Raw genomic sequence first — 14,492 nt, forward strand, 5'->3', positions numbered from 1 at the left:
CCCAAATTTGGGGATTTCATTCTGAAAAGAATATTTTGGGAAATTGGATTTATCTTTCAACCTTCAAAATAGGATGAAAATCTGAAGAAAAGGAAGAAAATGAGAGGTGGGCAAAGGGAATCAGTTTAAATTGATAGAGGCAGTGCATCCTAGTATGTTGAGTTCTGGGGCTGTAGTCAAGAAGATCTCAATGCAAATCCTACCTCTAACATTTCTTAGCAGAGAGACCCTGGACAGCTTGACCTTTGTGTACCTTGTGCATCTCCCTAAGATTTATCTACTAAGTCCTGAAGGCATTGCAATCTGTGTTTGTATAGGAAATTCCCGGATCAGGAGCTCCCTATGGTGACAAAAAGCACTGATCCATCACCTATTATTTAGATGCTGAGAATTCATAGACATGCTTAGATGATTTTTATAGATGTGTTTTATATCACCACAAGAAAGAGCTTTGCTCACCAGGATCATTGCTTTAAAGCATCATCACAATATCCACAAAGACACCCAGGAATAGAGATAAAAAAAAATAAAATCCAACTGTTATTCTTAACTTTTATTTTAAAATGAATTTTTCATGTAGTACCCTCTATGGGGCATTAGAAGAAAAAAATTCATTTTTCTTTCCTCGATTCCTACAGTACTAGGAAAAGAAAGTGTTAGATAAGAAAATCCTATCACTTGGTTGCTTGACATGCACCCCAGGATATAGAAATGCACCCAAAGGTAATCTGCACAAAAACTCCACAGGCTACTTTTTTAAGATAGTACTGACAAATTTGCAGCTTGGGCTTCAGGGAGAAAACCGCTCCCAAGTTCTAGGGTATTCTGTGGGTCTACACTCTGAACACTCGAGCACCCATGAGCACCCACCAGCATGATTATCTTTAACAGTTAGCTAGTACATACAATTAGCTCAAAGCAAAAGAATTCACTAAGATGACATGCTAATAATAGCTACAAACGATCTTCCCTCTGATCTTGGACACATTCGCCCCCAAATGTAGCCAGCATCAATGGAAAAAATGTGAGGTACAAAGTCCGGGAATATATGTGCTCAAGACAACCCAGAGCTCTGGTATTAGAGGACTTTTTTTTAAACCCTTCTTTCTCTCTTAGAATCAATATCAAGTATCGGTTCTAAAGCAAAAAGAATGGCAAGGGCTAGGCAACTGAGGTTAAGTGACTTGTCCAGGAGAAGACAGCAAAGACGTGTCTGAAGCCAGATTTTAATCCAAGTCCTCCTGGTTTCAGGACCAATGTTCTATCCACTGAACCACCTAGCTGCTTCAATTATAGGACTTCAGTGACCTTTCTCTTCTCATAATGTCCACCTACTTCCCACTAGGTTAAGCTACAGTTCTGGGCAGGTGACTTGGTAGTTCCCTGGGACCTGGACCCTGGAAGCTTAGCTTCCAACCCCCAAGATGTCTCCCACAAATCCATAGTTGACTCTTTTCTGCAACCAGGGGCCATGATCTAGAAAGATGCCTCCACTGGCTTTCTCCTGCTCCCTCTCTTACAGCTGTGTTTGGAGACTCCTACTGAATGAGGAGCTTTGCTCCAAGATGCCACGGATGATGGAGGAAGAAGGAGAGAGAACATCTCCCCCTCCCCTACCCCAGTTTATGGTAGAAGGGACACATACCGCCAGGCTGCTTCCTGTCTTCCCTAACTGGACTCTGTGTCTAGGGTGGCAAGCTTAGCTTATAGTCGGTCTTCTATCAGCCAACGCAACCTGCCCTTCCAATTCATCAGGGAAATTTCTTTGAATTTTATAAAGGAATAACAGGGCATAGACATGCCTTTGCTCTTTTATGTGGCACATTATTAACTCATTATCTATATTATCTTTCCCTTATTTTTTGTGATTAGATCACCTGGGCTGGGGAGGGAGTTGAAAGTCAATTCCCTCTTGCCTATATTCATAAACTAATTTTGAAGGATTATAAATAATAATTATCACACATATATATGTACATAATTATTATAGCAGGATAAATAACAATCATGTCCTTTTTATATGCCAGTTTAATTCAGACGAATAATTTACAAGGAATCCTGGCTCCTAGAAGGTCACATAACTATTTTAAATGTTTCCTCATTCGTAGTTTCATAGATACAGAGCTGGGAGAAACCCCCAAGATCCAACACCTTCACTTATAGATCAGGAAAATGAGGTATTGAGAAATTTAGTGAATTGCTCAGGGTCATCAGTAATATGCCCAAGGAAGGATTTGAACTCTAGTCTTCTTGACATGGACTACATAAATATATACAGAGGTAGCAATCTACTCGGAGAACAAAATCTTAGGCAACAGTGAGATAATAACCCATTTATTACTAAAAAGTGTTTCACTGAAGGTTTTGTTATGTGTGTGTGTGTGAGATGTGATCTCTTGATCTCTAGATACCACCTCTCTGCTTAAAAACTGAGCCTTTCAAAAATGTTTTTTTTTACCAAAGAATGCTGTTTCCCATAAAATTCCCAGTGTACTCATTAATAACGTAGTAGCCTGTGGTTTCCCCTCCCCACCATTATTGCCTTATTAGATAACTCCAGATCGGACTGTTTAGTCCTACTTTCACCTTGTCCTTCAATGACAATGAGTTGCTTGCTTTCTTCACATTTTCCCTGTCAACAGTAACACCAATCTGCTTCACCTTTCTTTTTAATGAAATTTCAAAACATAATTTTCATTACTATAGATATTTGGCAGTGCATTCTACATGTTTTTCGGATTACTTCTGCTTCTAAGTAGCCATTTCCATTTGTCACTCCTAGTGGAATATTAGCATAGTTCATTTGCAATGACTGGAGTGCATCAAACGATTCCAATTTCTGAGTTAGAACATAAAAACATTTACTGAGAGATTGTTTAATAAAATAAACATCTCAAATGAACTGGGCAGAGGAAACAGTGTCAGTTAGCCAAAACCAAATAACTTTAATTATAAACTTAATTTAACAATGACTTTTGGTAAAAATCCGAGTACAGAACACTTTTTTGAACTAGAAATTCGACTCCGGTAAATAGGTCATGGCCATAAGGGTGGGCTGAAATGGGATATAATCCCAAATTGTACCTTTTAGCTCCACTGAGGAGATAATGTGACTGTTATCCCAGGAAGATAGGCCAGGAGACAGTAAGAAAAAAATTATGAGAGAGCTCAAACCTTTAAGCTTGAAGAGAGAAAATAGGAAGTAGATGCTATGTATTCTGCTGTCTTTTTATCTTCTTGTGCTGGAAGGGACCTTAGAGAGACTGCCTGCTCATTTTGCAAATGAGAAAACTGAGACCCAAAGAAATTAAGGGATTGGTCCAAGGTCACTTGGGTAGTCTGAATTTGAACTCACACCCTCCAATTCAAAATCTAGTATGTATTCTTCTACAGATATGGAGAACTACCATAAATATATAATGAACCAAATTCTCCAAAATTTCCCCCAATTTTCCTAAGACTGAAATCAAATACTGGTGAAATCAGTCTGCACATGCTTGGTACCAAAATATTAGCTTTTGATTGTTTGAAATTTATGATTGGCTCTGTTTGTCATGTTTCTTTTAAATGCATTACGTCAAGCTGTGCTGATAACTATTTCTCAATAATAAAGAGGAATGTCTTTCTCATTGGTATGATTTAGCAGATTTTACATTTTTTCGGGAGCCAGGTCTCCACGATTGGAAACAGAGTGTATACACGTGCCAGTCTCAAATACATCTCTGAATGAAATTGGAAACTTCATGAGAAAAGGCTGCAAACTGAGATGCTCTCAGATGAAGTGGCTTGTCCAAGGTCATGCAATTAGTAAATAGCAGAGGGGAGTTATATACCTATGTCTCCTGACTCCAAATCCAGGCATTTCCCTATTAAGGCTCACTGCCTCTGCTTGTAAAATATAGTTAGTAAAGATGTGATGATACCCAAGCACAGCTGTTAGCCAGCAGCAATGTGTTTAACTGGGGATTCTAGTTTCAAATATTAAGGCATCGGTGAAACAAAATTATTACTGCTGTTGCTGTTTTTCATTTCCTAGGTTCTAATGTGGTTAAGTGTATACAAAGATGCAAATACATCCAGAGAATAAAATCTTAGGCACAAATGAGATATTATTATAATAATGCAATATTATTTCTAAAAGGTGTTTTTCCTGAGAGTTTTTTTCTCTGTGTGTGTGTATGTGTGTCTGTGTCTGGCGTGGGGAAGGGATTCAGAATTATATGAACTTCAAGGACTTCTCCAAATCCAAGATTCTATTATCAATTACTAGCACAATTAATTTTTTCATGCTATCCTTCTGGCCTAAAAATCCTTCTGTTTCCCTTTTGCCAAGTGGTATCCCTCTCCTCCTTCAATCCATCTTTGTTTTGAAGCCTTACTAATTAATTCATCCCTAATACCCCCCCCCCTCTCTCTCACACACACACAAACACATACACACACACACACACACACACACACACATATATAGTGGCTCTCTCTTTTTTTTCTCAGTAAGTTTTGTTGATGTCTTTTCTTTTTACATTTCAGTCATTTCTGGATATTGGCTCACATTCACACTCCCATCTATATGAGGTTTCCTTTACAACAAAGAAAAAAAAAAGATTAAAGAAAATTAATTGGCTTGATGAGCACTTCTGAGTGTGCATGCAACATTCTGTGCCTCAAGTCCCCTGCATCTCTACTGATTGCATTTTTTTTATCTCTTCTCCAGGACTATAGGTCACTATGATTACTCAGCATTTAGTAGTATTATTTAGCATTTTCATTTATATTGTAGCCTTTGATGCACACTCTTTCTCTGATCACTCCATTGCTTCTTACTTCATTGGACCTTAAAGGTGTTTGTTTTGCCCCTATGTGTGTATTGCTCTGTAAATATCTATTTTAAAAAATAGATCTGTGATATCCTTTTAAATTGCCTAGATTTTACCCTGTATCCTTCCCTTTCCCCTTCTAGTGATTGATTTCTTATAATAACGTTGTGATTGTTTTTAAGGAAAAAGAGGAAGGGGAAAAATAGCAAAACAGATTACTACATCAAAAAATCGATATTTCATGCAATGTTCCAAACCCATGGACTTGTTAAAGAGTGGGAGGAGCAGCTTGGAGTAGGGGGATCTGGATTCAATTGTGACTGCAAATACTTCTTAGCAGTGTGATTTTGGGTCAGTCAGTTAACCCCAGTTGCTTAGTCCTTGCTGCCCTTGTGTTTTGGAATTGATACTAAGATAGAAGGTAAGGGTTTAACCAAAAAACCAAAAATATACCAAGTAGAAGGAGATAGCTTCTCATGTTTCTTTTTTAGGACCATTCTTGTTTTTTTTTTTTATCATTTTGTAACATTCATTTCTGAGAGTTTGTAGTTATTTTTCCATTTCAATTGTTATAAGCTTTGTGAATATTTGTTTTCTTGGCTCTGCTTACGCCACTCTGCATCAGTTCACATGAATTTTAACAGGCATCTCTGTATTTGTCATTTCCTATATCACAGTAATATTCCTTTATTCATACACCTCATTTTGTTTAGCTATTCCCATTCAATGTGCATCTATTTTATTTCTTTGCCATCATAAAAAGTGCTACCTCCTTTTTGTCATTGACCTCTTTGGAGTCAAATGCCTGGCAGTGGACTCTCTGGGTCAAGGGACATGAACATTTTAGCCGCTTTCTTTACATAATTCCAAATTGCTTTCCAGAAGGGTAATATTGATTCACCAGTGTATTAGTGTGTCAATCTTTCCATATAAATATTCTTTCAAATATTTTATCAAGGTTTACGTCCAGGGATGTCTCATATATATTTTGTACTTTTATAGTAGCCAATAGAAGATAAGATAAAAGAGATTTTTCAACAAATGGTGTGGAATTAGTTAATTACTTTGATTGGTTGTGGACCATGGGAAATTCCAGAGAAGATAGCTCATAATTATACCTGTACACGAAAGAAAGTTAGCAGCATATTCTTACCAGTAAGAAATTCTTCTTCAGCCTCTCATATTTCTCAGTATGTTCCCCAGTGATGCTGTCAGTTCATTTCAACAGACGTATCCTAAGTACCTCTTCTGGGCAATGCATTTGTTGGCCACCGAGGGAGATACAGAGATCAATAGCACGAACTCCATATCCTCATAGAATTCCATTTGTCATCTACTAAAAGGGATAAAAGATATTCCCAAATGACTACAGATCGTCACAATGCCTGCACAACTGCATCTGAACATTTTTTTAAATTGAATTGTTAAATAGAAAAGGCAAAAACCACACTGGCACAAATGCAACATTGTAGACATACACCAAGTTGTGTATGACCAGGCTGAGGAATTTGGACTCCATTTGGTCAACAGCATGGCTGTTGGGGGGGTTTGAGTGGAAAAGTGGTGTGACTCAATCAGTGCATTAGGAAGATCAAATCTGTTAGCAGTGTCAGGAGTAGACTGGAGAAGGGAGAGTTAAAAGGCAGGAAAAATTCTCTGCGAGTTATCACAGGGACAGTTAGGTAGAACAATGGATAGAATATCAGGCCAGGGAGTTGGGAGGATCTGGGTTCAAATCTAGTCTCAGCAATTCCTAGCTATGTGACACTAGACAAGTCATTTAACCCCCATTGCCTGAATTGTTGTCAGTCTTCTGTCTTAGAATCAATATATTTAATATTAATTCTAAAACAGAAGGTAAGGATTTAAAAAACTATTATAATAATCTAGCAGAGATGTTAGTGGGCTTGGATCAGGGAAGTAATATTGAGAAAGAAGCATGTTGTAATGGAAAAAATACTAGATTTGGAATCAGAGGTCCAGGGTTCAAATTCCAGCTCAGATATTACTTAGGTGATATTGGGCACATTATTTAAGTTCTCTAAGCTCCCAGTTTCTTCATCTGTAAAATGATGGTCTTTGATTGGATGATCTCCAAGATTTCTTTTATTTCTAAAACCTATGAAGGGAAATAGGAGGCAAGACATGATAGAAGTAATATTGATAGTCCTTAATAACTGATTAAACGTTGGAAGTAAGGTAATGGGAGATAGAGAACAACATTTTGGTTATGTCATCAGAAATAACATAAAATATATATATTTCTAAATAACTCTATGGTTTCTTGCTTTAAGGAGTAGCTAATTTTGTATATTTTTTCAATAGATGTGTATGCAACATAGATTGCAGTGGATACAGTTTTAATCCTGTGTGTGCTTCTGATGGGAGTTCCTACAATAACCCATGCTTTGTTCGAGAAGCCTCGTGTGTGAAACAGGAACAGATTGATATCAGACACCTTGGACACTGCACAGGTAAATTTTATTTTCTTTTTCTACAGAAGTTTCTCCATGATACACCTTAATTCTACTGGCAAAGTTGGATAGTTTCCAAGAAAGAAAATGGATACTTTGAATTAATGTACCACTTATAGGAGTCAGAATTTTAATTCAGGGAAATTTCTTTATGGCTTTGTTATACTTTCTGTATTTTATTCACTTCCTTGTCAAGAGATGAAATATTGATCCTTGTTCATTTATTTATCCAGTAGGCTCTAATTGTTCAAAAATTCTTAAGTTTTGAAAAGTCAGCCTAGCTTTGTCTTCCCTCAAGGTTCAAATCCTTTGTAGAGCTTTCCCCAATCCCTGCTGCAGAAAGTTTCTGCTCCTTCTTCCAGTTTTCTTAGGGTACTTTGTCTGGATCTCTCCTTTTCCTCCACCACAGTCTACATTTTATTACTTTTATCTGTATATATATGTCATTCTCACTCCCCCATCATCTTATAGACTAAATTCCTTTTATGGGAGTTGATTCATTTTTAACCTTTGTAATTCCTTGTTGTTGTTGAGTCATTTTTCAGTTGTCTGACTGTTCACGAACCCATTTGAGGTTTTCTTGGCAAAAATACTGGAGTGCTTTGCCATTTTCTTTTCCAGCTCATTTTACAGATGAAGAAACTGAGGCAAACAGGGTTAAGTGACTTGCCCAAGGTCACACAGCTCATAAGTGTCTGAGGCTGGATTTGAACTCAAGAAGATGAGTTCCTGACTCCAGGTCTGGCACTTTATCGACTGTGCAACCCAGTTGCATTTTCTAATTCCCAAGTTCTTCCATATCACAAGTCTTTAATAACCGTTTGTCAATTAAATACAAAATATTCTCATGCTTTGCATTTTTGTCATAGAATCATAGAAGCTAAAGCTAGAGGATATCTTAGAAATCATTTAGGGCAACTCCCTTATTTTACAGATGAGGAAACTGAGGCCCAGGAAGGAGAAGTGACTTATACAAGGTTGTCATTATGTCTGTTTTATTACATAGTTGTCACTGAGATTGTGAAGCTAGGGTTTGGAATGTATTATTTAAAAAAACTTGCTATTTTGAGTTTTAAATATTTAAAATTTGAGTAAATCAAATGAAATCAATTTAAAATATTTACAGTTTTGTTCTGCCCTTGTAAAAATTAGTTTCTTTGAAAAACTTATTTGCATTTTGCCTTGGCCTTTATGCCCTGAGTCTTTACAAGAATACATCCATTTCACCCCCTGCTGTATAGACAAGTTTTGAAATATTCCAGACCTGTTAGACGTTTCTGTAATCACTTAAACCTATAACCCTAAATATAGAGTTTTTCAAGAAACTAATTAGAGGATTCTCAGCTGGATGGCGATCTGAATTGAGATATGTGGAAGTGTAAGGATTCAATTTAGTCTGGAACCCCAAGTAGAAAAGCTGATTGCTTTTGCTCTGTGGAGGGGGTAGGTTGTTGAGGGTAACATCTTCATTAGGTGAGATGGGAGAGGATCCAATGCACAGATAAAGATGTTAGTTAAGGAGAGAGGAAGAGGATGTGTTTCTCTAGCTAATTGATGGACAAATAATTAGAGGTTAGTGTTGTAATCCAATAAAACTCATATAAGTTGATCATGTACTTTTAATGATATGATTGTTAATGTGCTGAATGGTAATTAGGGGCAAATCACAAAATTTTAGAAAGTAACTCATAGGTCATCTAATTTAACCTGCACTCAGGCAGGAGAGAGAGAGACAGGTAGGGAGAGAGGAGGAGAAAGAGAGAGGAGAGAGACAAGGAGAGACAAGGAGAGAGAGACAAGGAAAGAGAAAGAAAGAAAGAAAAAGAGACAGACAGAGAGAGAGACAAGGAGAGAGACCAAGTCAGAGAGGCAAAGACAGAGACAGAAAGAGAGAAGAGGGAGGGAGGGAGGAGGAGAAAGAGAGAGAGAGAGAGAGAGAGAGAGAGAGAGAGAGAGAGAGAGAGAGAGAGAGAGAGAGAGAGAAGGAGAGACAGAGAAGGAGAGAGAGAGAGAGAGAGAGAGAGAGAGAGAGAGAGAGAGAGAGAGAGAGAGAGAGAGAGAGAGAGACAAGGAGAGACAGAGAGGCAAAGATAGAGACAGAAAGAAAAGGGAGGAGAGAGAGGGAGGGAAAGAGAAAGACAAGAGAGAGAGAAAGAGAGAAGAAGAGAAACAAGGTAAGAGAGACAAGGAGGGAGAAAAAGACAAGGAGAGAGAAAGAGACAGAGGGGCAAAGAGAGAGAGAGAGAGAGGGGAGAGGGGGAGAGAGAGAGGCAGCTAAGTAGCTCAGTGGATAGAGAGCAAGATCTGGAATCAGAAGGCCTGAGTTTAAATCCAGCCTTAGACACTTCCTAGCTGTGTGACCCTTGGCAAGTCACTTAACCTCTGATTTCCTGACAAAAGGATACCTGGGTCCACTGGAGAAGGAAATGGCAAACCACTCCAGTAGCCTTGCCAAGAAAACTCCATAGTTAGTGACAGTCCATGAGGGTCACAAAGTCAGATATGATTGAACAATTGAACAACAACAAATACAAAGTATAAATATATATATATGTATATATATATATATGAAGCAGATCCTATTATATAAAGTATAAATACATATATACAGAATAAATATAGAGGATGGAGGCAAATAAATACCAAGTAAATAAATTCAAGATTGTCATTATAAGGTAACGAGGGAAGAAGATTATTAGTGGTTAAGGATATCAGGAAAGACTTTATGGAGAAAGTAGGATTTGAATTAAGTCTTTAAAAAAACAACCCTTATTTTCCATCTTAAAATCAATACTGTGCATTGGTTCCAAGGCAGAAGAGTGGTAAGGGCTAGGCAGTGAGGGTTATCCAGCTGCTCCCTTCAACTGTATCTTAACAAGTGTGGCTCTGTGGAGGTGGGGGTGCATAATATATAACAAGACTACAAAGATAGGTTGGGGTCAAGTTATAAAAGATCTTAAAAGCAAAGCGGAGGAATTTATATTTTGTCCTGGAGACAATGAGGAACCACTAGAGTATGTTGATTAAAGGAGTAAAATGGTTAGAGTTTTGGAACTGTGTAGAGGATAAATGTGGTGGGGAGAAACTTGAGGCAAGACCCTTTGCAGAATTGTAGATGAGAGGCAATGTGGGCCTTAAAGTACCAGAAAAATGCTAGTTATTTCCTAGAAGTGAACCTATGGTTCTCAGCATCCTTAGCTCATTTTAAAGAAAAACCTCTGAAGGCTTAAAAGGATAAATTGAGGAATAAATAGTGATTAGTCTTTAAGTTATACTAAATTAAACATAAATTGTCTCTACTAAAACCCAAATAGATCTATATAATAATTTTATTTTGGGGGAAAATGCAGAGACTGGAAAAGCAAAACAAGATTTCCCAAGGGAAAATGTATGTGTTAGAATTGGGAGGTGGAGGCAGGGCAGGGCATCTGAAGGGGAAAATGGCAACTACCCAGAGGGTCTGAATCTAACTCCTGATCTGGTATTGGTTTTCCAATCTGAATATTATAGATAAAGAAACAATGGTACTGGCCCAGCTATTTCAGTAACAGGAATGAAACAAAAATCTTTGGATTCCCCAGTTCAGCATTACATTTACTAAACTACCTAATCATATTTTATGGCCATCAGTGAAGTTCTCCCAGCAAGCCAGGGTATCAATTAGACCCAGCTATTTACTATGTGTTAAAAGGGTCCCTGATGATTAGCAAGACTAATCATCTGTTCTACCGTTCAGCCCACTCATAACTAGCCAGGGAATCGCCATTTGGACCAGATCCAGCTAAGATTTTAAGAGTTTTATTTTTATTCCTATAGGAAAGGTAGCAGCAAAAGTATGGCAGATTTCCTCATCGACACTCGTCAATGCCTCCCCCTCCATGCCCCATTTATCTCAAATGTTCCCTAGCAATGAATTTAGCCTGAATCGGGAAAGCTGGATAGCAGGCAAATGCTATGGAAATAGAAGAGCTGGATGGCACTCTATCCTAGTAAAATGCAAGGTTCTGGAGGAGGGCAGGGATTGTTTCATTTCTGACCTCATGTCCCAAAGGCCAACAGGATATTTTGGCTCTCAATACACTTCGATGCCTGTTAAATTGGACTGATTTCAGCAAGGCACTTGATAATCTTTTGTGATAACTATGGCAAGATGGAGATGGCCAATGGATCATAGTCCAGTTAATTAGGTTTAGAACTGATTGATTTGGATAAAGATATATATAGAAAGAGAGAGAGAGAGAGAGAGAGAGAGAGAGAGAGAGAGAGAGAGAGAGAGAGAGAGAGAGGCAGAGAGAGAGAGAGAGAGAGAGAGAGAGAGAGGCAGAGAGAGAGAGAGAAAGAGAGAGAGAGAGAGAGAGAGGCAGAGAGAGAGAGGGAGGGAGAGAGAGACAGAGAGAGACATAGAGAGAGAGACAGAGAGAGATGTACAGTATGTATATATATATATATACACACACACAGGTAAGTGGCACAGTGGATAGAGCACTAGATTTAGAATCAAGAAACCTGAGCAAGTCACTTCAGGCTGTTGGCCTCAGTTTCCTCATCTATTTAAATGAGCAGGAGAAGGAAATGGCAACCCACTCCAGTATCTCTGCCAAGAAAATCCTACATGGGGTCATGAGAGTCAGGCATGACTGAACAACAATATGTGTAAAATATACATGTATAAATTTATGGAAATAGTGGCATGAAAAAATTAAAAGTAATATATATTTCAGAGGACCTGGGTTCAAATCTCAGATGAATTATAATCTATGTGACTATAGCAAGTCATTTCAGTTCTCTGTGCCTCTGTTTCTTCATTTGTAAAATAAAGGGAATAACTTAGATCATCTTTAAGATCTAGAATTTTTGTGACCTTAATTCAATTGAACAAATACTTATTGAGGGCTATTATGTGCACAGCACAGTGCCAGATAAGCCCAGATTATCTGATTCCTCAGATCTAATAGCCTAGTTTCTATATCTAGGCTACTGTTTTTAGACTTGGGGGGCACATTTTAAGAAGATACCAACAATCAGGAGAGTATATAGAAAAGGGCAGCCAGGATGGTGAAAGGTCTTGAGATCATGCCATGTGAATACCAAGAGGGTAATACAGTGGGAAATGTACTGGATTTGGGATCAGAGGTCCTGGGTTCAAATCCTGACTCCATCATTTACAACTTGTACCTAAAATAAAAAAAGAAAGAAAAAGGATTTTTAAAAAAATCAAGTACTCAAAGGCCCCTTCCAGCTCTAAATTCATGATTCTGTGATCCTAGGGGCAACATCAACCTCTGACATTGGAGGGCCACTGATGCCTTCTAATATCCTTATGCTGTACCCACTGGGCCTTCTGGTCTCAGTCTCCACCTAATGCTGCTCAAATGGATTCTATTCAGGTGGGCATTGCTCTGCTGGATGAAGCTTGGCTGCTTTTCTATCATGGCTTAGCTGAAATCTTTGGTTTGTGTTATCTCTTCCTCAAGAGAAGAGAAGGCACTACCATGATCTTTTAGCTTTACTCACAGCTTTTCTCCCTTGCTATAGCTCTTGTAGAAAGAGGTTGAAACTGTTTGTTGGGACCAGCTTAAAGATCAGAGACTTCGTTGCTCATTTTCCTAGCAAAAGATTCTCAGCGTCAAGTTCAAAGCTCTTTGGAACAAATATCAGGGCCATCTTAATTAAATGATACCTTTAGACTGAAACATTTTCTTTGGATTACTTTTTTTACATGAAATTTATTTTATTTTTTTAATTGTATTTAATGAATGAATTATTAATTTAGAAAAATTTCCCTTGGTTTTCATGTTCTTTCCCTCCCCTCCTCCTCCCATAGCCAACAAACAATTCCAATGGCTTTTACATGTATCATTGATCAAGACCTATTTCCATATTATTAATATTTGCACTAGAATGATCATTTAGAGTCTACATCCCCAATCATATTGGATTACATTTCCTGATCACTGGGATAGAGGACTTCATAGGCAAGGAAGCCAGCTGAGGGCTAGCATTCCATATACTTCCAATTTTAATCTCTGAAGGTTAGACTATAAACCAGGTAAGTTATTTGCCTAATAACTAACCAATCAACTCTAAGGTTGAGCTTCCCAGTTTTTGAACAGTGTTTCTTCCAGGTAGATGAAGAAGTGAAAGAAAACAAGATACAAGGTTCACACATTCTTGACCCTTTTATATGTAGATAAAACAGAGAGATTTTGATCTCACCTTATATTGTATGCTTTTTAAAAGAGTTGCAAAATAAACAAGAGAGTCAGTGATCCAGCTTTATATGTTAAGATGATAAATCTATGTGCAGAAACCTAGAAGCTAGAGGGAGGAAGCATTTGGAAAAGATGAATAGAAGGAGAGACAAAAGTGACATTGTCATGGCAGTGCATTACCACCTACCTGGCCAGAAGGAGGCACTAGACGAGGAGGGCAAGGTGAAAGTATGTAATAATGACGGGAGATGATGAAAGATTTCTCATCTGGGCATTTTTCAAAGTTCTCTGTCAAAAGCAGAATAACTGATGGCAAATTCAAAATTTGGCTTAATGAAAATTTAGTTCATCAAGTGATACAGGAATCAGTAAGGAGAAACCTTATTGTAGATCTGATTCTTGTCAGTAAGGGGGAACTGGTAGGTGAAGTCGACACAATGAGAGCCTTAGGAAAAATGACCATTCTACCTTAATAGTTTGTGATAGAGAAGAGAAAAACCAGGCATAGCCCAAAAATTTCTCTAGATTTTAAATGATCATATTTAGAGGCATCTGGGTGACTCAGTGTATTGAGTGCCAAGCCTCGAGATGAGAGGCAGGCATGGGTTCAAATGTGGCCTCAAACAATTCCTAGCTGTGTGACCCTAGACAAGGCATGTAAACCCCAGTTGCCCAGCCCTTACCACTCTTTTGCCTTGGAGCCAATACTTAATATTGATTCTAAAACAGAAGGTAAGGGTTTTTTTAAAAGACCATATTTAGTGGAAATATGTTTTATATGATAATACATGTATAATATAACCCTGATTGAGTTGCTTGCCAACTCTGGGAGAGGGGAGGGAAAGGAGAAAGACAATTTAGAACCTATAATTTCAGAAAACTTATGTGGAAATTTGTTATTATATGTAATTGGTAAAATTAAATATATTTTTAAATTTTCATTTATTTATTTAGAATATTTTTCCATGGTTACATGATTCATGTTCTTT

The 14,492-nt window shown here is 37.8% G+C and overlaps 1 protein-coding gene across 1 annotated transcript in view; it reads left to right on the plus strand.

Annotated features, from left to right (window-relative positions):
- TMEFF1 (transmembrane protein with EGF like and two follistatin like domains 1) overlaps positions 1–14,492 on the plus strand; it is a 138,854-nt gene that overhangs the window by 92,925 nt on the left and 31,437 nt on the right. The window contains exon 6 of the mRNA XM_007498056.3: positions 7,143–7,291. Coding sequence (XP_007498118.1) covers positions 7,143–7,291 — 149 coding nt within the window. The remainder of the gene's footprint in view (positions 1–7,142; positions 7,292–14,492) is intronic.

The sequence above is a fragment of the Monodelphis domestica genome, chromosome 7 (genome assembly GCF_027887165.1).
Source record: "Monodelphis domestica isolate mMonDom1 chromosome 7, mMonDom1.pri, whole genome shotgun sequence".
Lineage (NCBI taxonomy): Eukaryota > Metazoa > Chordata > Mammalia > Didelphimorphia > Didelphidae > Monodelphis > Monodelphis domestica.